The sequence below is a fragment of the Rhea americana genome, unplaced genomic scaffold, assembly GCF_003343005.1.
Source record: "Rhea americana isolate MKP2758 unplaced genomic scaffold, rheAme1 scaffold_19, whole genome shotgun sequence".
NCBI classification, from domain to species: domain Eukaryota; kingdom Metazoa; phylum Chordata; class Aves; order Rheiformes; family Rheidae; genus Rhea; species Rhea americana.
In genome coordinates, this window is record NW_028186038.1 from 6,662,721 (window position 1) to 6,690,079 (window position 27,359).

General features: G+C 40.9%; 1 protein-coding gene across 3 annotated transcripts; it reads right to left on the bottom strand.

Annotated features, from left to right (window-relative positions):
- Positions 1-7,502: 7,502 nt before the first annotated feature.
- On the bottom strand, positions 7,503-26,387 carry SHISA5 (shisa family member 5). 3 transcript variants are annotated; one of them, XM_085302483.1, is made up of 5 exons: positions 26,254-26,387; positions 25,939-26,010; positions 14,559-14,674; positions 12,515-12,733; positions 7,503-10,589 (listed from the first exon to the last, which is right to left on the bottom strand). In XM_085302483.1, exons 1-5 carry the CDS (start codon positions 26,331-26,333, stop codon positions 10,510-10,512), a joined length of 567 nt encoding a protein of 188 aa, XP_085158609.1. In that variant the 5' UTR covers positions 26,334-26,387; the 3' UTR covers positions 7,503-10,509. The 3 variants fall into 3 exon arrangements, with proteins under 3 accessions (XP_085158609.1, XP_085158611.1, XP_085158610.1); XM_085302485.1 differs by lacking the exons at positions 25,939-26,010; positions 26,254-26,387 and adding an exon at positions 24,798-24,863; XM_085302484.1 differs by lacking the exons at positions 25,939-26,010; positions 26,254-26,387 and adding an exon at positions 17,834-20,571.
- Between the last annotated feature and the right edge of the window lie 972 nt (positions 26,388-27,359).

Below are 27,359 nucleotides of genomic sequence, written 5' to 3' on the forward strand. Positions count from 1 at the left end.
CTCCTTGTGACAACTATCACTGTTTTCTACAAGTGCTTTAAGTGAAAGGTCCATCTAGGCTGCCTCTCGTAAGAAGGAAAAAAACCTTTCTTTAGGCCAAAGTTGCTTTTATTGTAGCCTCTGTATCAGAGGAGGGGAAGATATAAGATTCTGCAGATGGTAAACTAAATTAAAAACTGAAGTGCTTAACTGCCAAGAGGGAGATACTTAAGTAGTGCTTTTCTAATGTTTATCAGGACTCTGTAGCAATGTCTACTTTAAAGGAACGTTTTTGCTTCTGAATTCTAGATTTTACAGCTAAAGTGCATCWTCTTATAGCTGAGGGAATTGTAAAGGTGCAAAACCCTGCACTAAACAGATGCTCAGAGTGGCACAGAATCCTACCAGGACAGGGTAACAGAAGGGCAAAGAGCACTGTTTGCAGTGCTCTTAATTTAGAGCCCAATATTAACTGGCCTTTCACTACTGTTTTAATATCTTGGATTGTTTTTAACTTTTATCTGTTGTATAAGGAAGCACTACATCCTCCTCTCCAGGGTGTAGGAGGCAAATTAAAAGACTGCCTGCAGCTAGAGCAGGCCACAGAGCAAACACCCTCCTGTTTCAGTGCACAGCCCTGGGGTTGGGTAGGTGGTTTGTTTTCCCAGAGGGAAGGGGAGGAGTTYGGAAACTGTGGATTGCGTGGCTCTGGTCTCCTTCCCCTTTATCTCCCTAGGGCATCTCTTTGAGCAGGGCTGGACTTGAGGAAAAGATGTCCCAGAATTTCAGCTGCAGCAAGGAAGTAAAAGGTGCTTAACGTGCTTCATGAGAGCTGGAGCAGAGGCAGCTGTAGGAAGGACCCTTCCAGATAGATCCTTCYTCTCCTCCACAGTCAGCAAACACAACTGGCAGATTGTCTTGGTGATGGGATAGCACAGAAGCTGGGCATCCCCACGCCTTCCCCTTCGCAGCAGTCTGCGACACCCACAGGAGTTTCCTACAGGAGGAGGGAGAGAGCACTGCAGTGGGAGAGAAGCCCTTGGAGAGGGGGCCTGGGGGCAGAGGGCTGGACGGTTCCCTAAGAGGCTGCAGCCTACCCTGGTGTGCCTGGGCAAACAGGCACGCTYTAGGGTGCTGAACGTGCTCTTGCCTTGGCTCTCGCTGTCGGAGGAAACTTACCCCAAAACAGCGTAATAACCCAGTACCTCCTTTGGCCAAGGTTGCCAGGTACAAGCAGCACTTCTTCCACCCACAGTGCAGCCTTGCGATAAGCCTCCTCCTGTGCTACAGCTGGCAGCGCTCTGCTAGGCCGGGGCTGTTCACTGCTGCAACAGAGCCTTGCTGCAAGCCACTGCCGGCAGCTCTCAGCAAAAGGTTTTGGTGCCCTTGTAGCAGCTGAAGGACGACTGCCACGTTCCTGCTAAAAYGAAACGAGGTGGGACACACAGGCACATGAAGACAAAAGCCTTCCTTCCGAGCCCACGTATGTTTGAGTAACAACTACCCTAGAACTGCAGCCACAGCACTGGACAAGACCTGCTACAAAAATTTCACCTTACAAATGGGTATCATGACAGGAAATCACTTCACTTACCTGCTTTATATATATATTAAAAAAAAAAGGCAGTTCCTGGCCTTTAGGAGGAGAGCATGACAACACAAGTCAAAAGCCCCTTTCTTACTCAGAACTCTAACAACAGTCTTGAGAGGGTTAGCAGTGGTAGAGCGGTATCTGGCACTTAGAGGGGCTAAGGGGCAAATGTAGAGCTGTCCTAACAAAGATACAAGTGTCGCACTATCCCAAAGTGCAGTGAGCTGCCGTCRGCTCTGAACTGCTCTCTGCTGTTCTCATGACCTAACTTCTGTAAACATAACTTAAGAACATAAGATGCAGAACAGGCTTTTTTTTTGCATTTATACAACTTCTTTGGATAAATGGCACCAAATGAACTGTTAGAGGAGTCTGGACTAAAACCAATTAAGACACTCAAATTGTTGAAGCAATCCAAATTTACAGAACAAAAATTGYTTTAAAAGTTCCTGGCCTCATCTCAAGAAATGTGTGTATGGGAATTTGGTAAGAGGGAGAAATGTGTTACTGCTAAACATATAAACAGAAGTGCCTCTGAGGAGAAAATACTTAGGAAAATCCCTTCAACTGTTGCCTTTTGGCGCTTGACCCCCTCCGTTCACCCACGCAAACAGACCAACACCTGGATGTGTGCATCTACGCCCAGCAACTGGTTTCCTCCCACTTCTGGCTTTAAAGAGGTATTGCCCAGACTGTTCTGGGGGCTATTAAAAAAAAAAAAAAAAAACAGTAGAAATATCATGGCATGATGAAATTAAAGGGTAGTTTATAAGAGTGCATTTTCTCTAAGTGAAAAGGTCATGCTTCAAAGGAAACTGAAGCTGCACTGCTAAAGACAAGCAGGCACAAGTAAGTATATTTACAGAACTGCCATAATTCAGTATTTGTTAAGCTTTTTGGAGTGAAAAACAAAAGGATAACAGAATGTTCCCTTGTCTTTTGTCAGGATGGTTACAACAGCCTGGGGTACTCCAGCAATCCTTCCCTTTTTACATTCTCTTAGGTCTTGGATTTTTTTTTTCTATAAATTTAAGAGCGCCAATAGTGTGTCCAACAGCTGAACACACCCTGAAAAAACCTGAAATATTTGTTTTCGTGAATTTAGGAGACACTGGCTTACTACTTTCACGACCTGATATCATGGAACTTGGTCTGCTCTCATTAGATAYTGCCTGAAGAATTCACAGCACTGCAGCATTTCCAAGGCTACTTCCTATTTTCCCTCATGTTATAGATAAACTGTGCCTCTGTATCAACCCAGGGAAGGAATTTACCCCAGCAACAAGTACTGCCACAGGCCTGAATGAAGTATTGAGCAACAACAAAAAAACGAGCCCTCAAAGGTCACGTTCTCTACGCAATTACTGCATTCCTCACTTGGCAGCAGCCACCCATCTGTTTAATTGCCCGTGATCATGTTCTCCCTTTTGCTGAAAGCTGAGCCAAGTGTAACTGGCKTCTCCCTCCTCAGTGAAGTGTTCTGTGCAGCCAGCACTAAAACTAAGGAAGAGCTGGATAAAGAAACTAATCAGCTCTATCAGCTTACTCATTACTTGGGCGCCTTTGGCAAAAGGGAGAATGACAGCCTGGCTCACTAGATCTACTGACACCCCACCCTTGAACGGCTGCAGTGCAGGAGGAGATATCATTGCCTTGGTAAGTGTCTTCCTCTGCTGATAAAGGAACCTGATGCACTGGACTACAGCTATGCAGAGATGAAGTAAATGGTGCTGCACTGCCTTAAGCCTTTAGGGAAATTGCACAAGTACCACCTTATTTTCTACAAGTCACAGATTCATAGAATAGTTGAGGTCAGAACGCATTTCTCTAGGTCATGCAGTCCAGTCCCTCTTCTCAAAGCAATTTCCATAGGCTAAACAAAAGCAGCCTACTTTGCATCATGTGAGCCTCAAAACACACCTTTTTAAAAAACCCAGTGGTAACAGGTGAGGACGGCAAATCCAAAATACCTCATCACGCAGCAGATTTAAACCTCTTGATTTGTGCCATTTGTCTTGAGTTGTGGACCATACTGGTGTTTTCATACTAATCCCACAAGTGCAGATTACTACTCAAGAATAATTCAACCTCTGCTAGATTACTGGACCAGTAAACTATTTTAACTGGAGAATGGTTAGTTACGGTTATATTAATTAAGGTCAAGTGCAGCACTTCTGATCTGCTGTAAAAAGACTATTATTTGTTACGAATGTAGTAACAAAGGTCAACTTTTGTTTACAATGTAAACATAACTTGTTAAAAACTATACATCTGGATTATAATTTAGCAGACTGATAGGGAAAGGTTGTCTGTGACCTTTTCGAAGACCTTCAAACACACTGAGGCTGAAGTTTATCGAAACGMTCCAAGAGTGAGGGCCAGCCCTTCCTGTAGGAAGCTAAACTGCAAACAGTTGGCAATGGGATTAACACCTTTGTCTCTGCAGCAGGTAAATATGGTTCAAGTGATACTAATCTTAAAAGTTTTAGTACTAAAGCTTACAAGTGAAATAGTGCTCTGAACAGGTAACCTGCTTTTGAAAATATTTAGAGGAAGCAGCTAAAACATTCCAGCTGGATAACTGCAGAGTTTCTTAACGCAGGTATCACAGAACAGTAGTAGTAGTTGTTGTCTATACCTTTGCCATATCGTAGATTGGTCTATCTGGGKATGCAGTTGCCCAACTGCTTGTGTTAAAGACGCCCTTTACTCCCCCAGCTGCTTGGCAATACCAGAGTCTGTAAAACAGATCCTACCTGATCCTAGGGGCAAAGCAACATCAGAGAGCAAGCCAGAGAAACCAAGCGTAGCTGCATGTAGAAGAGAGGAGGGGGTAGGACAACAAGTCTCAGGTAACTCATCCAGAAGTTATTTTAACTGCAGTAAGGGAAATGGGGTATCAGAGGTTAACCTGTACATATCTTGAACTGTTCTCCACTCTAGTCAAATATTTAAAATGAAGTAACAGCAAACTCCCAGAAACCGGATGCCAGACACCAAAAAAAAAGTCACAATTCATCACGACTATGCTGTGGCATCAGCTGAAGGTGTATCAGCTGATGGTCCAAGGAAATAACCGGGGGCATCAGGCCTAGTGTCTAACATGGCCTGCAAATAGTGGGAGAAGCTACCTTTCTTCAAAAACGAGGTACAGAGACCCATCGCAGGACTGTCCTCCTGCTGCCCCCCTTCCTTCCACCCCACACAACAGAATTCGGAAGAAGGCCAGAGGCTCCTTGTTTGCATGCACTATTTCCGGAACAAAAAATAAAATCTCTAGAGAGGCAGCATCATGTATTTGCCTCACAGAAGCCTTCTCAAGTATTTGACTTTAATTCCTCATTTGATTCCCAGTCAGTCAGAGCTTTCCTGACTGTCGGGAAACGAGAAGAAAGGTGCAAGAAAGCTTTGCACGGCCTTTTGGGCTTCTGGCTTASCGTCGTAAAGTACTGCCGTTTCACAGCCAGTGGGACGGCTTTGTTTTCTAAAGAAGTCAGAATCTGAATCAGTTACCCAAGCAATAACTTTAAGGGTAATTTTTCACTTCAAAATTCTACGCAGACTTTAAACACCTCCCCAACCTCCTCAGGAACCRTCTGTCACCCTGTGAAAGAAGCAGCAAGAGCTACATCTACGCTACTGCAAAGGAAGAGGATTTGCAGAGAGAAAGCGCCAAGGAAGAGAGCGCCCTTCACCACGGAAGTACTGCAAGACAGTAGGAGAGAGAACAGTCCTACAGAAGAAACAAAATCCCTCGCCATAAAGCCTTGTCAGTCTGAACCACCCCCAAAACATGCCTGAGGACAAACAACCATCAGAGAGAGGATTTACTTTGCCCCCAGACAGGGCAACAGTTCTCGGGAAATAGAGCCAAAAACGCAGGGAAGACAAGCCCGTGCAGGACGAGCAGCATTACTTACACCACCACCAAGCATCCCCATTGGATTAAAAGGACCTCGGGGACAGCGAACCTCCGGCTGGCAGCRAGGGAGCTAGCCCCGGTCCTCGGCAAGCAGCCTGCCGCAGCGCCACGCAAAGCGGGGCGGCCGGCGGCTCCCCAGGCCAGGCGCAGCGGGGACAAAAGCACTTAGCTGTGCCTCAGACCTAAAGGCCCCGTCGTTCGCCACACAGCTAATTCCCCCTCGGCGGAGACTGCCGTGAGGCAGCGCAGCGGAGGAGCCGCTCCGTCACGGTTGTGCCTGAGCTCCTGAAAGGGAAGATTCCTTGTTTTCTTCAGCTTTATCTTATCTTTAACAGATTTAACTCAGGTACCTTCCCCCCACCCACTATAAGGCTTGCTTGCGAGCAGTGAATCTTACAGGGCCCCTGTGAAGCAGGCAGTACTAATTTACAAGTAAATTAGTTCAAATAGCAACCCAAGAAGGGGGGCGGGGAGCCTGGAAGCACTGACTAAAGCAAACCATGACATGTTATCATACATGCCCAGAGCTGATACTAAGTTTCCACACTTGGAAAAACAGGAGAGAATTACTATTTTGGCAATAATTGCTCAAGTTCTTTCCCTGGTCTCCGACTCCTCCGTTCAAGCCTGCCCATGGATTTTAAGATGGATGCCACGTGCTGTCCTGGAAGAATTCATGCTGYAACATAAATAATTGCTGATCAAACGTTACGAAAACACAAGCAGCAGCATTCCCCAAGCAACTGTCGGTTCTCAGCTTTCTAGATCAGTGGCTTGCTCTCCTACGTGGCATTCTGCTCCTGCTTTAGACTCGACGGTCGCTAGAGGAAATCTGAGAGTTTTAAGTAAAAGACTCGCTCCTGCTTCTCAGGCCTGCGCACAGAGAGAACTGAAGACACGCAGCTTTTCTTGTGAGCGAAGGAGGCCTGTCTGCATGTCACTTTTCAGATTTAGCCACATTGCAAGGATACAACTACTAAAAAGTCACGGGACAGGCAAACCGAAAAACAGAGGCAACAGAAAGCTCAGGCGTAACTCTGCAACTTCCTTTTGTAGTTTCTAGCAAAGACATTAATTCTATTTCATTTTTTTATATTCAAATTTTTAGAAATTTTGTTGAGAAAATGTGCCATAAAATTGGGAAATAAAATGAGCTGCATTTCAGCTACGCCTCATTATCAATGTACAGCTGAAATTGATAAATTAAACCAGTAAYATAACCAAGCTACCAGATAATTCTGAGACAAAAAAAAAGGGAGGGGGCAAAGAAATAAAAACCCTCTTTCAGAACAAGTTGGAATCTTGGCTGACAATTTAAGTTAGAACGAGTATATACAGAGTATCCTAACCAATTTAGCACTGCTTGGTGATTTATCTAAAATGCAGCCATGAAATAGTAGCCTTGACTTGCTTAATAGCAAATACTCTCAGGTGAAGGACCAAACACAAAGACAACGTTTCGAAGGCAATTTCATTAAAAGTCTGTGAAAGCATCAGCTAAAGTGTTTTCACACAGAGGAGAAAGCATCACTTTTATCATACATGGAATTAGTCACGTTGAAAAATGAGGCATGATATCAACGCACAAGTCAAAGAATGTGTTGAGAGAAGGTTATTGGACATTAATCACACAGTGTAGCATTCTTTTAAATCTAATGTTTTGTCTACATTAGACTTTTCAAGCATTTTGAAATTTGTTAATTAATGCATTCAACTTCATAGATTTAATTCACTCCTTGGTCTAGACAATGCCTTGGGAGCAATCCTTTTAGATTTAAGTGTACTGTCAGAAAATTCATCCAGGAGCTTATATTGTCCTTTCTTTTTGTTGTGCCTTGTGATTTTGACTATACTTCAGTCTCCAGTCCCAGAAAGGCATTTACCACACAAGGTGACTTAAAATACACTTGGAAATGCTAGCTGGTAAACACAGTGGAGCAAATGTAGCTTTGCARAAACATTCTTAAATAATACTCAAATTCAGGCTAAGAAAGCAAAATTGATAGAATATACTTCAAACACAGCATTTATTACAAAGGTGCATAAGAGTTTATGCCATTTCTTTTGAATACTTACACTTTAAACTACAAACACCATACAAAGCGAGGTTACAGTATGTAATAAAGTCAACAGTGATTATCTAAATTTAGTACAACAGAATATTCTATAGTATTTAATTTCCCAAGATGTTTCTGAAACAAAGGCACTTACAAAATTAAAAAAAAACAAAACAAAACAAAAAACAAACATATACTCTTCCAGCATTTAAAATGTAAATTCCATTCTCCCTCCCCTGCAGCACTGTGGCTAACTAGTTTGAAATGAAGGAATTAGCTGTTTGGAATGACACATCAGTAATGCAACGTAAACTTCATGGACCAACTTCTCTTCTATAACCATCCCATTCACTTAACTACAAGAAAACAGGTTTCAATGGGTTTGCATGGGAATAACTGAACAAAATTTGGTCCTGTGTCTTATTGCTGATGATGGTTAATATGCTAACAGTAAGAAAAGATCTGGCTAAATGCTCCAATTAAGTAGTGAGGAAAAAAGACTATTTTCTCTTCTTTCAACCAGTTTTGTAACCAAAGTAGTTAATACATTCTTTGTGTACTACAGATTCAAGTCTTACTTGAATATAGCTAGCATTATCATATACTACYGAAGGAAAGGTGTAAATTAACAGGCTTCTTGAATCTACCTCTCAGGATACCACATCTCCTCCCAGCTCTCCTAAATCACCCTGAACATCTCTGCGTACTATCTGGTCTCTACCCTAAAATTTCAGTAAAACTTCAGATTTGAGGCTTCTGTTGCCACCACTTTACTTTCCTGCTACCTGCTCTATGTGGGCTTTTTCTCTTAGGGATAACAGATGACAGACTTCTCCTCATGAAACTGCAGACTTTCCTTTTATATCCAAAATACAACCCTACTGACACCACCACAAACTGTATGTTTTGTCACCTCAGATGTTGGAAAGAAACAGAGGTGCAGAGTAACAACCTCATTAACACAAACACTAGAAAATCCTACCTGTGCTCCGAGAACTGCCTGGTACCTGCGCTTGCTGGCCAGCTTCCACCTACAGACTGGCGAACARAATTGCCAGGATGGTTTTTGCCCTCCTTCTACAGGTGTAATGTGTCCAAGTAGGATCTATACAAAAAGGATGACTTCTGCACTACTTTAGTGACCTCCGGCACAAATATTCAGGATTTCTAGGGAAACTCTTCAATAGCGGACACTGTCCATTTTTGGTTGTTGCCACACAACTCTTAGTAGTGTCATGAAGCACTGCCCAATTCCTGGCCTGCAAGACAGGGGAGAGGAGGATCACAAAGACATAGTGCATTCCTGCTTTGTGAGAGCCTCTCAGCACCATTTCATGCTGTTAACTCGAACGCTCTGCTCAGAGAGGCGTAACAGAGGTGCATAGGTTGTCACGAATCACAATGCTAAAGAAACTTTTTTTTTCTGAAATGCCCATAAGATTTTCTTAAACAAGAACTAGAAAAACCTAGAAATGGACTAAAAAACCGTTAAGAAAAATAAATAAGGCTGCCTTGGACAGCAACAATTCCTATCCATCCATCTGCACAGGTATACAAGGTAAAACAATACTATCAGTTATAAGATCAATGTGTTCCAAGCAGTAATATATGCCAAATGTGGAATCCCAGGACAGGTGGCTTAGCAGCCTCTCAGTAAGTAATATATACAAGTATCTCAGTATACAAGATGTGTCAAAATTATCCACGAATTATGTCACAGTGACTGATACAATAGTCTTGCAAATATTGGTAATAGTCACAAAGGCGCCGTAAGATGTCTCCATGACTACAAGCATGGTGTTGGAAATGCATTACCTCTCTGTGACCAAATCCTTCTACACCTCCTTCTGGCTTCTTGCTCTCTATTCAGTCTAATGRGAATGCTGAAGATGGAAGGGAGATTTAACCTCTGCTGCATGTCAGGTTGGTATTTCTTATTCCCCTCCAATATTATTTCTCAAATACAGTCTTAGTTTATAAAGATACAACATCACTACAAGGTTCCTGCTACAGACAGGGCCAAACACTAAAAATTTAAAAAATATAAATCTATTTCCGTATTGCACATCTCCTATAAAGTCAATTACTTCCCCTATGATCAACCAGGACTGAATACTGTCAGTGACTTCCACTTAACGTATGACTAAGGTGATGATTCGTTTTTTCAAACTAACCAATGACACACAGCTATTACACAAACCAAGTACTCATCCAATAATTTTATGCAGAAGGTTTTCAGCTTTTGCTCTGCTTGTTGTAGTGCGTGGCAGGGGGTTTGTTTCTGTTACTGATTTCTAACTATGAATAAAATAGCCTGAGACAGCCAATAAAGTTACAGCTTTTAAGCCTTAAAGCTGGAAAATAAAACAAGAAAATAACCAACTCATGCTATTTAGCAGAGAAAAAATGCAACTACCACAAAGACAATTAAACATGGTTCATTATCCCTTACAGAATGCAAATGTTTCAAAAAAGAAAAATTCCCTTTTAAACCATAAATGAAGTGTATTACAATGTAGCTTACATAATGACAGTAACTTCAAAACAGGCAAAACATATATCATCAAGTTTCTTAGGGATTAAATTCTTATGTTTTAGCACTGTGCAAAAGATTGCTACAGCTTCGGGTGTTTGAAAACATCATATTAGATCATTCCTTTCCACCCATTATTGCACAGCAAATGTTATGATCATTCTTATTTCTGAAGCACTCCTTCACACTTTTCTCATTGTATTTTGAACAAAATCCCTTTTTGTGTTTGCTTGAGGTATACGTGAATAATTTCTGCAAGAAAATACTCCTTCCTTGTACTCAAAACATTAAAAAAGGATACTGAATTAGCTCTCATTTTACTTGGACAAAATATTGTTGTCTTCCAGGAAAATATACTACATGATGTAAACAGCACAAATTATATTTTTAAAAAGTTTTGTATACAGAAGCATAGTAGCAGATCTGTTCAATAGATGGGCTTCTGAGGATCCATGTAAGCAGGGTTGTAAGGGGGCTGGCTGACTGGGTAAGGTGCTCCAGCACCAACTGCAAAAGGAAAGACAGAATTACAAAATTCACATTCCAAATTTTATATCTGTATTGACAACTTCAGTTCTGAGTACGCATTTAAAATTTTCAACTTATCTAGTATCTTAACTGGAAGAAATGTTGTGTAATTCATAAAGCATTTGCATTTCACAAGTTAAATAACAAAGTTTTTGATGTTTTTGAGGATATATGTGCATCAAGGTTCCCACAAGCATATGGTGAGCCCTCAGCGCAGGACATGGTTTAAAAAAAAAAAAAAAAAGGAAGAAATTTGGTCCAATACACCAGCCAGTAGAAGTCAATGATGCAAATACAACAGGACATACCTGGTAGTATGTGGAAAAGTTAGAATAAACCACTGGGGCAAAGAAAAAGGGCTAGAGAAAGTGTTTTAGGATTCTTTCAGGGAAGAACTCTCCTGGTAAATATCATTGAGTTAATTAAAAAAAAAAAAAAAAAAAAAAAAAAAAAAAAAAAGTATGGCCCACTGCTACCAAGCCCATGAAATAGTTTGACACACATATTAGTTGTACCACTCAAACTGTACCCTTCTTTTTTAGTATACTGCAACAAGCTATTCTCAGGTGTTGCATTCACTTTCAGGTGTCAAACAGCACAAGGTAGTTGAAAGAATGAGCACTTGACCAGGTCCCTAGAACGTACCAAGCGTCTATCTTTCACTGATCTTGTAAGTCGAGTGGGTTTGGCTCCTGTGCGACAGAGCAGGTTTTCTCTCTGCTGCATGCAACCTAATTAAGAGACTGTCCCCTGGCTAACAGATAATGAAAATAACAAAGGGAAAAGCTCCCATTTTCATGTGGTCTCAACTAGGAACATGGAAAGTGCTGCAAGACACTCTCAGAAAAAAAAAAAAATCTAAGAATTAACAAACTAGTAACTTAGCTGAGGAACAGCTGGAGAAATCAGGGAGCAGAGGAAACAAAATGACTGGTTCATTGGCTCCCTCACACTAGAAAGAAGAAGCCAAAGTAGTTGGAGCTATTCCCATAAAACCTACAGCTGCTTTGGAGTTTATCAAGGAAAAATAAAGTCACCATGCCTGCAAAGACAGTGGGAGGCAAAATGTTTTTAGAGGCTGCGCTGATGTGCACATTGTTGAAGTGTGATTCTTAACTGATTTGCAATGTTAGGATTAAGGTCTTGCTTAAGACTATGGAAAGCCATTTTATGTTTGCCTTGTTATGAAAGTGTTGCTTTCAAAGGACAGTATCTGTTATTTTTGACAGAGTAGTGAACAGAGTAGTATACAAGGGGGTTTTAAGATCCTAGGCTAGATAACAGCCTAGTTTTGGCCTCTCTGAACAGCCAAGAACCAACTGTTCAATCAGCTTCTTCCAGCACAACAGGGAATTAGGAATGTCAAGCTATGTGAAACTGTGAAAGCAATGCTGTGAAAGAAGGAAAGCAGGGAATCAGTTAATGCTAACTGCCAGTCTTTGACAAACCTGCATGAAGTTGACCAGGGACTGGTTGTTTTAGCAGCCTAGCAACCAACTAGCAAATGCCATTTCTGTGTATGGATTTAAACATTTAGAAAATATTTGATTAGGAGGCCTATATAGAAACACTCTTGAACTACTATACATATGTTAACTGGGCTTTGATTTTAGTACAAAATTGCAGCTGAACTACTAAGGCTTTCTACTGGATTCGCTCATGCACCAAACTTTGCCTATACAGCCCAATTTCCTCTTGCAATGATTAGGGTAGAAATGGCAATGGGGAAATTTAAACAACGGCAAATTAAAACATCCACTCTAACTAGAGTTTTACATAATTTGCTTACATATTAACATAGTCATGGAAAACAGTAACAGTAAATAATAGAAGATTTGTTCTAATGAAAGTGTCTTTTTAAGCTATTTAAGGAGAAAAGAAGAAACACTGCATTCCTTCCTTACCTGCCACTGTTTCATGATAAGCTGGGGGTCCAGCTGGCTGCGTGGGGTAAGGGGGGGGATACTGTGTAGGGTACGGTGCTATCGGCATTCCAGGTTGCGGCTGGACAGCCACAGGCTGATAGCCTTGATATGGTGCTGCTGGGTAGCCCGCCGGCACTGCTGGTTGTTGGGGATAGGGAGCATGAACCACCGTGGTGGCAGTAGTGGTAGTCACAACAGCTACAAACAAGCCAAAGGAACACGATTAGTACTGCTGCTCCTAGGAGACAGCCCACAACAGTGATGTAAAACCACTCTCTCCTCAGATCACTTCCTCAGTCCAAGCCCGGGGCAATTTCATTTTTGAATTTCCATAAGAGAATTAGAAATCTGTGCCTCAGATCTTACCATTGATCTTAATGGTAACAGAGCCTTCACATAGCAGGAACGCAGCTAATTTATCTTGTTCTTCATCCACAAAGAGTACAGCATTTTTTTCTTGGACTCTTCACAAAGTAGGAATTCCTGCTGCAGCCAAGTTATCTATCGTTCTAGGACAAACCGCTCATTTCTAAAGATGTTATCTGTTTTTGAGATACAAGTGACGAAGCTCTCCTCCGTCAGGCAAGGAGGCAGTTAATTTGCGCAATATTCCTCTAGCTTCCTGTGGTGATTCACTGCCCAAATGAGTTCCCTTACGTATGATGTTTGTGGGCTAGCATACCTATGTGTTAGTATATCTTCCTCTAAATAATAGTCAGAAAAGTAAATATACAGAGATAATCCATTTCTGCAGGAACTGATGCTGGATTATTGGTTCAGGTCTCTATTGAAATAAGGGAGCATTAACAGTTTCTAATTAACTGCAAGAATTCGTTTTTCAGATCTTCTTCCTCCTTATGCTATAACTATGGATATTTCTCAAGATTCCACTCTTAAAGAATAGGGAATGGTGAAAGCAGTCTTTACTCTCATTTAAATCTTGTTATAAATGCGCATTGACTATTTCTGTGACAGTATCCAGGTTAAACTCAGCTAACACTTGAAGTAGTCTTGATATTTTAACCAAATCATAAAACTTTTCATTAGTGTTCCCCTTTAAAATTATAATTTTCAAAAACTAATCTCAGAGGAGCACATAATAGCATTTGATTTTGGAATTTTAAATGGTGTAAGATTTGTCCATATAAATCAGTATTTCATTTAATATCATTTTAACTGTCAGAGATTTAGAACAAAGAAAAAACATTAAAATCTATTTCTGAATTATTCAAGTACAACAACATCAAGAACAGAAAACCTACATACAGTTACTGTAGTCTTTACACATCAATCTGGTCAAAAGAACATAGCTTCACCTCAAAAAAAATACTCACCTAATTCATATGGTATAGTAATTGCCTATTAAAGTACAATCTTAAAATAAGAAAGCTTTCTGTAAGTTAAGAGAATTTGTACTGAAGTTGCAATGTTTGTACCACCATAATGTTGCTTTTGAAATATGTGATTTTCCTTGGCAGTGACAGAGCAAAGAACAATATATCTTGTAAAACAATTTGAATCATCACTTTCCAGTGTTAATCAAGCAGTATTTCATACATTTTAAGCATAACATAGTGATGTGCAAAAGCTTCTCATTCTTCAAAGATAGATATATTCAATGCCAAAAAGATAAATCTTAAGTAATTTCTTTGCAATTATGGCTGTGATAGTGGGCCTTTGGTGTATTACTCAGGCAACATTTTTGAGAGAATAGGAAAACAATTTAAAATGGTTTTTTCATTCTATCCTCTGCTTACCTATAATAAACAAACCGCCAAATCTACACAGTTGGTGGGGGGAGAGAGAAGAGAACTATTTACGCTCTTTGGAAATACAACATCTCTCTGCAACTTCATATTTTGAAGCAGGCTTACTTCTAAGCATTTGTTTAAGAACTATAACTTCTTTATCAGAGGGCTAGGAAAAGATTATTTGCATTTTTTCAGGAATATGGTTTTCTAGGAAAAAAAAAGGTCTTATTAAAAGAGGTAAAGGATAAGAAAGTAAACATAGAGGTACTCACGCTGTGGTCTTCGACATGCTTTATACAAACAGCAACATGAACAGGTGAGGCACAGGATAATAGTGATTACAACCACGGCAAAGAGGCTAACCCCAATCGCAACAAGGGTTCCAAAACTGCAAGAAAGAGCACCAGAGGTAATAAAAGCCTCCCATGCAAATTCGTTGCTATTTAACCTTGCATTCCATAGCCAACACATCGCTGTTCCTCCAATTTCATATTCTCTTACTACATCACGCATATGAATAGGAAACAACTTCCAAGTGCATTCCTACATTAAGTTCAGATCTGCTAAACCAGTGGAAGCAGATCAACACCTACTAAGGAGCACTCTCGCTTATCCATGAAAGCGACTTAACGTGGCTATTTAATCCTTCTTATTTTAGTGTGACTGTGTGTCCCTTTATGTATTTCAAACAGATTACAGAGACAAGGTTTTAAACTCATTAGTCAATTAGTTGATCTACAAAGTATTACTTGACTGCTCTGAATATGTAGGTAGACATTCCGGAAACGAAGCACCTCAAAATTTCTGGATGATAGCAGCTTCTTTTCACATCATTAAGGCAACGATTCCCCTGTCAACTGCCTGAGTCCAATCCAGGGAGAATCTCAGGATTTAGCAGACCTCTCTTCACATCTCTTTACATCTACAAGTAATTGTTTTAGAAGCCATATTTCACAGGACTTAAAAATAGTAACCAAAAAAAAAAAAAATCTGAACTTCAGCCAACTTTACTGCAACAAAGGAGAACATTACACTAGGTTAGAGGAGACAGATCACTGCCTGCAAACAGCAACACCTAGTACAGACAGCCAAAGATTGCAACTGCCTTAAACTCAATAATGAGTACCAAATGATGGAAGTGGATGTAAAACTTCCATAGACCTGTTTGTAACTTCTGTTTACCATACAGAAAAAAGAAGAAAAATAAGTAACTCTGTAAAGCTTAAACACTCAGTGACAATCTCTTGTGTCTGTCATAGGAAAGACTGTATAGTTTTCTGAAAGGTCCCTTTTTTAGAGGGTCAACAGCTAGACAATTTTGGTTTTTTTTATCATTATTTGGATGAGAAAGCAAAGCACTGGAATCTAAGACCCTTCGAAGTGTTAATTATATTTACTACAAACATTAAGTTACGTGATTTGTCTGAAATCCAGTGAAGCTCTTCTATGCAAGCCAAAGTCTCTGGCATTTTTACTTCTGATTAACTTCATGCATCAGTTTTGGAAACAATCACAGGAAGTCAGTCTTAATGAAAAACAAGCCCTAAAAGAATGAGTAGAGAGCTGTTCTTATATCCATCCTGTTTTTGCTTCTTCATAGAGATTTTGGCTATGGAACTTTCTGGTTTTCTTCCTGCACAGTTTCCTGTTAACAGTTCTAAACACCTGTCTAAACCCCGAGTAGTCTTCATCTGGCTACCAAGCAGCCATCAAATGTAAGAATTATTTCTGAGTATCAACGATCACCGACTTTTAAACAATGAGAAGTTCTGTGTTCCTACCTCAGATTCGTAAGACCATAAGAGGCAACAGGCACAAACTGTAACACAGAAATTTCCACCTGAATATAAACAAGAAAGGACTACTTTTCCGTGAGAGCGACAGAGCACTGGAACAGGCTGCGCAGAGAGGCTGTGGAGTCTCCTCTGGAGATACTGCAACCCTGTCTAACGTGCTCTAGGCGACCTGCTCAAGCAGGGAGGTTGGACTAGATGATCTCCAGAAGTTCCTTCCAACCCCAACCGTTCTGTGGTTCTGTGTGATTCTTGCTCTCATCTCTATATCAACCCTGAGAAAGCTTTCTCAGTAGGGAAGTGAACATTACTATTACATACAATTATCACCAAGCAGCATTAGCAGAAACAACAACAGAAAAGAGTTTTATAGGTTCTTCCTCAGCCTTTTCCCAGCAGCAGTCTGTTTCCGCTAGGGAAGGATGGTCTCTGTATCAAGGAAAGATTAGGCTTGACAAAGAACAAAAATTCTTCACTTCTAGAGCCGGCGATGCCCTGTGAACTTTAGGAAATGCTGGGCAGAAACATCAATGAGCAATTAATCCTAAGAAATGGAGAAACAGGATGAAATGGAGAAATGTCTATTATAAACAAACTGACACTGTAGGAAACTGGCAGAGCCCTTATCATTCAGGACCAAATTCAGTTCTTTCCCACACCATGACAAGAAAGAAACGGCATAAACCCATCAGCAGCTGAGCTGGCCACCAACATAAACACTGGTCAGTCTGAAGCATACGCTCCTTTTGCTTATTTTTAACGGGATTACATTCCCTCCTTAAGTCTTCTCCTCTCTGAAGCACAACTCTCATTGCTATTCACTAACTACCTCTAATAAGAAAAGTCACAATAGCAAAGCTCAGGAAAAAAAACGGCTGTGTATTTGTTAAAATGACGTGACTATGGCATGATGCAATTTTGTACATGTCTTTTAAAGAGCCAATTTGAGATATATATTTAAAGTACAGGTGGGTCAAGTATATATACACTTTAGACTGCAGTTCTGTGTTTTTGCGTGTAAACACTGCGATTTAATTCTATACACCGAAATCCTGTGTGTTTACTACAGACCAAAATTACAAGTCTTGAGGAACAGATCACTGGATAGAACAGCAGACGTGAGAGTCCTTCCCAGAGTTTTCTAAGGAGAACACACAAGTAGATTACTGTAGGCATTTTTATCATCCACTTTACACCAGAAGCATAACTTTCCTGCCAGCATTTGGGCTCATGTAAACTAATGTCTTGAAACAGCAGAAGGTAACATGACATTCAGGGAAAACAACACAGTAGGTGCTATGAGCTTGCAACCCACTGTGATCACATCCTCTTTCAACACTGACCCTCTTAAAAAATTTTTTTTCTAATGATTTCCATCACTAGTTTTGAGAACTCTTTTGAAATATCTGCATCGTCAGGCACTACCATACTGTATTAATAATATCTATCCTTTTACTGCCCAGGGATTACTGCCCTGAGCACCTTTTCTGAACATTTAGTAACACTGATGTAGAATAATTAATGGTTCTAGTCCCCCAGAAGTTTGCTAGTAACACTACTGAAGAAAAGGCAGGAAAATAACTAGTAATATTAGATAATACATATTCACACTAAATTATATTTTAATTAATTAGCCTGCATAATACAGGGGGAAAAAACCCAAATACAGAGGATTGTAGCTCAAAAGTTACATCCACTGTATGGTTACCAAGGAAAAAAAAAATGAAAAAACAACTCCCTCCCCCAGAACTTACCCCCAGTGAATTCTGCAAACAGAAGTCGACGTGCAGAAATCGGGGTGGCCACGGCACAGAACTCGAGATCGCTCTGTCAGTGGCACAGCCTCAGCGTGGTTTGCAGGCTCCTGCATCGCACACCACAGTCCCCAAATAACCCACCCGCTGTCACATACAGCTTCACCTCATCCACTGCCATTTCCTGCTTCTTTCTCTTCACATAATAAAAGCTCAGTTTTTGCCAATAACTTAAACGTAAACAAAATAAAAAACAAATAGTAACTTTTACTGTAGCAACGATAAAATGCAACTTCTCAGCAACTGATGGAAAAGTATCAGGAGGAGAGTCCCTGCCCTTTCCTACCACCGCAGCCTTTCTCTTCCTCCTTCTACCACGTTCACCCCTATTTTCACACATTCAGAAAGCACTAAGTTGTATACGTAAAGGAGCTTAACTCACAGACTCATCTTACATTTCCAGTATGTTAATTATTCAAAACAGAAGAGTTTATATAAAGGAAGTTACGCAACTGGTGCCTGTTTTACCTCTCTTTGGTACTGAATGAGAGGCAATGTTAAAATGGGAGACCCAAATTTGGTATTTAAAAAGGTACTGCTGGACAGAAGTTAATTCTCAAGGCAGTTTTATTCCATATTGTAGATCTCAATTTTAAACAGTCATGTGGAAAAAAATATAAAATGCTTTGACTGTAACTCCTAGGGCCTTTTAGAATATTCATGTTTCAGTTCCAGTAACATTTTAAAACTTCCTTAGTAGTTTAAACTATTTAAGTTGTTGACATTTTATAAGTCCTGTTGTAAACAAAGTCAGTGTATACACAGACATTCATGACAATAGCATACACTTATCTCAAAAACAAACACCCAAATAAACAACAATAAGACCCAGCTCTGAAAAAACAATTTAGGCAGACTATTTGTTCCTCACATTTCAATCTGTTCCAAGATTTGTTCCATGTTACAAGAAATATGTTGGCAGGGTCCTTTTGAAAGGCTGGGTTGCTTTTAAAACAAGTATTTCCAAATATTAAGTTATGGCTGTAACACAGGGTGGTCTGGAAAGACCTCAGAAGATAATTTAGGTCCAAATCCAAAGAAAAATTAAGTATGTGCACATCACCCTTTCCCAGAAACACGATCAAGTGGTGCATGTCCAAACATGCCTTCACTCAGGTACAGGACATGACCAAGCAAGTTCCCAAACCAAGATGCTTTCCTAAGCCCCACATCTCAGTCTCAGCCACACAATGTCAGACACGTGCCTCAAAAACTTAGTTGGAAAATAAGGAGGAGCAATTTATTTATTCATTTGTTTATTAAAACTACATGACTTCCCAAGGGTCTTTCAAAGGGATTGATTTTTACAATTTTGCAAACAACATGCTTCTCAGTTTAACACTTTAGCACAAAAGTTCAGTACAGAAGGACCACTTAAAGTGGTCCATTAAGTTCCATCCCAGTTTTTTAAGTTCCATTAAGTATATAGAAGTCAGCAACAGCAGTCAGGCAAGAATGAAGTTTAAATAAGGTAAAGTAATTATCCTGTACTACGATGAACTGACGTGGAGTTTCTGGTTTTACTCAGAGATCTGACCTCCAGATCCAACAGGTTATTACGGGAAGTGTATAAAAGCATCTCTTCTTGGTCTACATACAGTTTGCTTGTACTAAATATATCTGTTTACATAAATTCCTTTATAAGGCATACTAAAAATACAGTTTCTCAGGGAAGTTTCCTAGGAAAACTGCTACTGTACACTTCTGTAGATAGTTAAAATATTAAAAACATGCAAGTAACAAAAAGAGAACAGCGACTGCATCCAGGGGGGGACTAAGAAGTCTTTCATCAGCAGTTCAAGAATTAACACTATATCTCATGCGGCTCACAAACCAGTTTCAGATGGATACTGCCAGTCCACTAGTCCCTCAGCATAAAAACTGCCCCTAAACTCAGTACAAAATACTCACTCTACAGATCATTAAAAAATCTAAAATACTCCTTTAGTGGCAAAAGAGAATGTAAATTAATTATATGCATAAATTTTTAAGGCAAAGTGAGTCAGTGCCTCTTCCACTGTCAGAATGCCAGTTCAGCAATCAATACTAGATGTCCCTTTTTCTTTTTTTCAAAATTTGAAAGTAACACAAATTTTTCTGAAATGGTTAACTGAATTAATAGAACAAGTTCAACTGAAAAAATCCATCAAGTATTGCAGAAGAATCTTCCCTACATAAACAGTAATTGTAATAATATGAATTTGCTACAGTCAATGACATAATAATTCAGAAAGCGATTTTAACATTTCTAAGATTTAAGCAACTATTTAGGAACTAGCTTGGCTAAACAGTTAAAGTTTCAAATACAAAAGAAATTATTCCGGCAAATTGCAACGTGGTGCTTGACTTGCCAAACACTAAAACAGCAACCAAAGGAAGTTTAGACCAGGTTACACCCATCACCCTTGCTTACCACATAGGCAACTCTTTTACACGAAACAGACCTTTTTTTTTAATTTTATGTCAATAAGTATACAGAAGTCAGCAACAGTAGTCAGGTAAGAATAAAGTTTAAATAAGGTAAAGCAATTATCCTGTATTACAATGAACTGACGTGCTTCTTTACTCTCCATCTCATCAAGAACATTAATCACCATCCAACCTGACAAAGAACATAAAGGAAAATCTAGTATTCCACAAATAAGAGCAAACAAGAGCCTACATTTGGCTGACCAATATTTTTCTTTTTAAATTATACTATAAACAAGACCTTCATGAAAAGAATTTATAAAAGTGATTTTGATAAGTGATACTTTTCATAACTTAAAAAAAAAGAGGCTAGCGCAAACTAGCAAAGTTAGTAAGCACAGAGAGAAGTATCACATTAAAAATGCTACAAAATATTTTGATTTTGTCAGAGGACCAATGTTCATGCAATTGCTTATTTCACAAAATTGAACTAGTTGTTTGTTTTGTAGAACACACCACAGTTGCAGTTTTTAAAAAATGGGCTATTTAAGGACATTCTCCTACAACACATCTATCACATAATTAATTACAAATACATTTGGCTACATCCTGGGCCAAGGCTGTTAACTTAAGTATATTAAAAACTGTTGAGCTGGATCTAGCTACAGAACTCACGTCCTCAACTCTCATAGATCTTAGAGAATAATAAACCCAGAGTTTTTAAAGCATGTTTTCAAGGAAAGACTCTTCCAGCACCTTTCTTGGCTTGCAGGACTCTTCACTGAGGGCTCCCCTGCCTACCATCGCTTTTGACTCCTTCCAGAGTCAGCCTGGGTGTAAAAACTTAGTGTTTTCATAGTTAATTTTGCAGAGGTACAAAGAAGGGCAATACAGCAAGGCACACAGAGCTAGAAAAGGAAACATCCTACTCTTACGTACATACAGTAGATGAAGTACATCCCTGGATGTAACCCCAGGGCTGAATCTGTCAGTGCCTCTGCATGTTTATGCCGGGCTGTCTTGCTTTTTGCTGCGGAATGGCCTTCTGCTGTTAAAGCAGCACGCTGCTACACCTGACCGTGCCCATCTGCCTCTTGTGCTAGAGCAGCATTTTTCAATCTTTCTGTCTTTCTTGGTTTCAGAGTCAAATGAATCGGCATCAGCACTGCCTGAAGCGTTCAGGGGAGAAATCAACAGCAACTGCTTTGTCAGCTTTAACTAGCTTCTTCACCGTGAACACGGTGAAGGTGAAAACAAACACTCGACACGGCAGGTTACAGTCACAAATGACGCAAGCTCACATTTACCGTTCAGCCTAATAAAAATCACAGAGCAATTTCTAAATATCTTAAAATCCAAATCTGAATTGTTTCTAGACAAGAAGATTGCATTTCTTGGTGAGATTAGCTGTGTCTGAATGCACACCTTACAGAAATGAGCAGTTTAGCTCATTTATCATATAAAATATCCAGGGCAAGTACTCAAAAATAAATCCTCTGTGCACAAATAGAGGCTGCTTACATTTCTAGAAGCTCTTTTCCAGTGAGGTTTTCCTCATTCTCTTATCATTGGCAAACAGCAGAAACAGTAGAAACGTGAACTGAGATCCCTGACAATGCTAGGAGGAGGAGAAACAGGGTGTAATTCAACATCACAGTGATTTTATCTCGTTTATGGAGAAACTATATGCTTTAAAAACATCTAACTGAGAGACGATAAATTAGGATCATCTTATTTTCCATAGTTAGAGGGAAAGTTAGTTCTTGCCACCTTAAACATGTAGCAGACTATTCTAGGCACTGCTTTTCAAAAAAGGAAGACAAAAAGACACGATATTCTCCATTTCACAAGAGGAGACCCAAGTCACAAGACAATAAATGATCTGAATTAGCACATCCCCAGTCTAAAAATGCTGTATGTTCTCTGTTTGCTGAGACTTCCCAGGAAGACTGTAGTTCCGCCTCCCTCTTCTCATTACATAAGGATGAACAGCCTTTTTTTTCCAGCATAACTCTATCTATTACAAGATCAGCTGCAACTATGAGAAAAATTGATTCAGAGACTGAGTTCTATTAACTGCACAGAAAGACAATTTAACGTTTTGTTCCAGTTTAGAGACAGAGATCAACCACTCAAAACGGCATTACTTTCTTTTGTAGCTCTAATACAGAAGTTTAGATTTGCCCCATCTCCCTAAGCACTCATAAAATACTTCACAATTAGTTCAGCTGTGTACGTGAATCACCTAATTTCCTTTCCTAGTAAGGATCACTGTTGAAAAGCTGGCATACCAAGGCTGAACAACCACATTATCAAAGCAAATTTTGACATGAGATTTTGGTTCCAGTGGACAAGAGCTCTGCTTTTCTACAGTTTTGCAAAGAAGTAATACCAATTACTACAAAATAAGAGAAAAACATCAGCCTAACTGCTTGCAATCCACCTTCAAAACTTAAGAGGACCACAGAGGAAATTTCAGTATTTGCGAATCCAAAATAATAATAATAAAAAAAAGCTGCAAGTAGTGAATCCCTGCCACAATGCAATGCATGCCCTAGCAACAAAGTTGCCTGAAATAGTATATGGTTATCTTACAGGCATGGAAAAAAGCAATGGGAAATGTAACAAGCTCAGTGGTATAAAAGGGTCCCGAAAAGTCCCAGATGATCTTCAAAGAGGAATCAACAATAGAGAAAAGCCTGAATCCAATTTAATACCTTTATACTTCTCCTAATACGCTTCTACTTACTTTTAAATTCAATATTCTGGAAAGCACAATGCTTTCAAGCACCTGAAACTATAATTACTAAAACACTCCAAAGGAATGCTGTTTATTGTCTTAAAATATGTTGAAAAGCAGATGCTAGTAACAGTCTGCACTGTGAACAACTACATCTAATAGTGTTGCTCAGAGTGCCTTACATTCGCTGCCTTAACAGGACCCGATACCCAAATATTAAATAGTGAAGGATACTAATATAAAGAAACCTACTAAAAGCCTGTTGCTTTACTTGCACTTCTGCTGAGGATCTCAGAACAAACACAGCACAAGTATCAAGGGCACAAGCAAAGCAAAACCTCCCTAGTTAAACAAGATACAGGAAGAATGTACGTACTACCAGAACGAACCTTTTCCTAACACAGTCTCATAAAATTATACCATAGTTGTGGCAGGTTTTCCAAGCATGGGGAAGAGAGAACCCAGCTCACTTGGCCTGAGGGCAGGTCCACATTATAGTTTGTGCCAAGCCCTCAAAAAGGCGAAATTCCCTGAAAAGCTACGCTTTCCGAGCAATGAGCCACGGTGGACAACAAAGTCTGATGCAGGAATGAGGAACTAAATACTCTCTGACCCTTAATGCTTGTAATATTAGGAAACCACCACCCCACCTCCTTTTGAAGGGAGGATCATTTGTAATTCATGAGAAAACCGGACACAGAAGGAAGCAGCCCTTTGCTGTCCCTCCTCCTGTTATAGACTGTTTAAGGACCAAACAACATCATACCTACCTTGCTGAGGCTACAAAGGAACAGCTCAGCTGACATCAGCCCTTCCCTCCACACAGCTAAACCCCATCTTTTCAGCAGACACAGCCATGGAGCTAAGGGGTGGAGTAAACCTCGCACGCAGAACCCAGCGACAGCTGTTCTGAAAGCAGTATGGCTTACTGCTCTTGAAGAGCCAAAAAACCCACAAGGTAAAGTCTGTAACTAAACAGAAACCTGCTAGTGACCTGGTGCCCGAGAGTTAGCAGAAGAAGAGTCACAGGAAGTCCTACTCACTTCCATTCCCAATGTCGAAACACCCTAAACCATTAGTCATTTTGGAAAGTGCGGGGATGTGTTTTTCATCTAAAGTCACATCCAGGTAGCTTTCCAAGGGAAATATTTCTGTGAATAATTACATTCTTCCTATGAACACTGCCTATATGGAAAACAAGCCTGATGCAAGCCTAGGGCTTAGCACAACTCGTCATTTTTGAAAGCTGTAATGTAACTGAGAGGAAAAAGCGCAAAGCAGCGTGAGAGTCACTAGTGATCCATTTTCTCAAGGTGAAACATCAGTGACTCTCCCTTTAGAGACATTCCACAGCCAAAAGAAAAATAAATAAAGCAACTTAGCTGCTATTTCCTAAATGCTTTCTGACATTGAAAACGTATCTTTGTCGCCTTCAGGTCTTGCTTAAGCAACAGCTAGAACAAAACCGAAGATCTTCTCTTCCCCATTCTACGCTCTTGGATAGCTCTGCTGCTTGGCACGGAGAAAAAACGAGCAAGCGAGCAGGACCCCAAGCCCCGCACCGCTTGAATTCTCCACGTTTCACCCTCCCAGCCGCCGCGGGGGAGGCAGCAGCGCCCGGCTGCTCGCGAAGGGCGCCGGCGGCCCGGCTCGACCCGGCCCGGCTCGACCCGGCCCGCCCGCCAGGACGGCGCATCCCTGCGCGCCGCGCCGCGCCCGAGCACCCCCGCCGCCCCGCGGAGCCGCCGCGCTTACCCCATGCTCCGCTGCACTGCGCGGCGCTGCGCGCCCCGGCCCCGGCGCGCCCCGCCCGCTGCGCGCCTTCCCGCGCGCCTTCCCGCGCGGCCCCGCCCTGCGCGCCTTCCCGCGCGGCCCCTTGCGGAAGTTCCGCTTCTCCTTTCCCCGCGACCGCCGCCCGGCCCGGCAGCTGCCGCTTTTCGGCGGCGCAAGGAGCCGGCGCCCGCCCGCAGCCCGCTTCCGCGCGCTAAGGGAGCGCCGCCGGGCTGCTCCCCGCAGCCCTCCCGTTAGGGCGAACGCCCAACGCACCGCAGCTGCCTAGTGAACGCCTCCAACGGTCGGGAGCGTCTTCGAAAATTCTGCAACCAGGACAGCTGCATTTTATTTTTTATTTGCATAACGGTTCATGGAGCTCAAGAAATTTTAATGTACGCTGTGAAGTTAAAATTGAAATATTTTCTTTTTTCCGCAAGGGAAAGCGTATGTGACATCAGTGAAAATAAATTTCTAAATGTAACTATTTAATCAATTCCACAGCAATCACCATCAAATAAATTTAGCAGAGCCTAGAGGTTCATAATTAATCAAACATGTGCCGGTATATCAAATATTCATAGCACATATCCAAATTAACTGCTGCTCTTTATATTTTTCCATGTCACAACTAAAAATAAGGAATGGTTTAGAGCAAGAACTCTGTTTTTCTGTGAGCAATGATTAACATAATGCATGTACTTAAAATATTTTTATTTTCACAGAATGTAACAAATTTTATAATATATCTTGCTCTAAGTGCAAACAAATGCTAACAAATAAGGAGATTTTTCATACAAAAGCAGTTCCCTTAATACAGCCATAATAGACTTAATCTGCCAGTATTTAAAAGCACACAGCAAGTATGCTAAGGCCTTAGAGGACAAATTCCCATTCAATAATGAGAATATGGAATTATTATATACAATGATCATTATGCTCTAAATAGCTTAATCTAAACTATTCATCTGTGATTACTCCTTTAAATATTCTGAAATCTTCGAGTACTCAGCATTCTTAACACACAAGTATTTCCATTTTCATGTCATATTGGCATGTTTCAATTACATAATAAAGAGCCTTCAAATAAATAACATTTAAAAAACTAAGACTTGCCATGACTTACCTGGGGCCAGAGTCTATGTAATCAAAGTCTGCATGGAACTGCAGGGAATTTACTTTGCTCGAGCCAGAGGTCCTGTAATACAAGAATTCATCTCAAAAACTGAATTTAAGACTTACTTAAATATATATCAGTTCATGCGTCAATTTGTCCATCTCATTATTCTGCAGGTAGATTACATGCATTAATGCTGATCCTCGATACAGCCAGAAATACAGCTGAAAGGTCCCACTGTATGTTTAAACCATGAAACTACACATCCTAGTCCTCTGGTGATTAAAAGGAAAGCCTGCTGTCTACATTCAGTTTGCCCCCTACCTTCCATCAAGCAGATGACACCTAAACCGTTGTTCTTCATCAAATTTCCACAGCACATTAGAGCAACAGTACTGATGCATGCAATCTCCGCAGCAGAAGTTGGGACAGGATTGTGCAGCTCGTGCCTTGCCATGATGATCAATATACGCCTCACAGTCCTCACCCAAAACTGAAAAAAGTCCAAATCCCAAAGTCAGTACTGAAAGAAATAAGCATCATACCAAGTATCGCTCACATACGGATCAGCTCAGCTGGGTGAATTTCTAAGCAGGAGTCAAGTATTTCTGTTAGCTCTTCCAAATCAATTATTTCCTTGAGAGTAGAGCAAAGGCAAACATGTACTCCCTGCACCTGAACCAACGGTATCCTGTCTTCATCAAGTGTGCACCCATACACAAGGCATTGAACTGCACACAAATCCACTTACGACATGCTCTCTCTGCTGGTGGTCTCATCATTGCTTCTGCTAGCGGCTGCCCAATTACTCCAAAGACTCAGACACGCAGACACCCTGCACTTGCCATGGCTTTGAGAAAACACCGCACATGCCCTGAGTTAGAAGAAACGTTACCTTTTCCTGGATATTTTACTTCATGCAGGGGCATCACAGCCACATTCCCTATCAATTGGCTGCTTCTGCCTGTTGTTTTCCTTACTTTGCCGAAAATACTAATCTTGCTCAACTCGTGGCACGTCTTCATGACATGCAAAGGGGCGTCGGGAGATGGATTCCTAGGACCAGAGCCGGTCGAGCGGCTTCTCCCTCCCTACCTTTGCTCCTCCAGGCCTGAATGACTACAAGGTAAGAACGACACATCTGAACCCAAAGCCTCCAACAGCCGCATGGAAATACTTCTCAAAGCTGAAGCTTTAGGATTTCCCTAGCAGCATCGCATCTGCAGCGCTCTGGGCACCCAGCAGAAATGGGACAGGCCAATACGCCATTAAAACAGCGCTACCCTCTCCGCCGCAGCGGCGCGGAGTCAACAAGAAAGCCAAACCACTTCACCCGAGCACTATCACTGCTGGAACAGAGCAAAGGAGACCCGCACACGGAGACCAGCAAGGCCGCTGAGCCCGGGCCGCTCCCAGACGGGCCGTTCAGA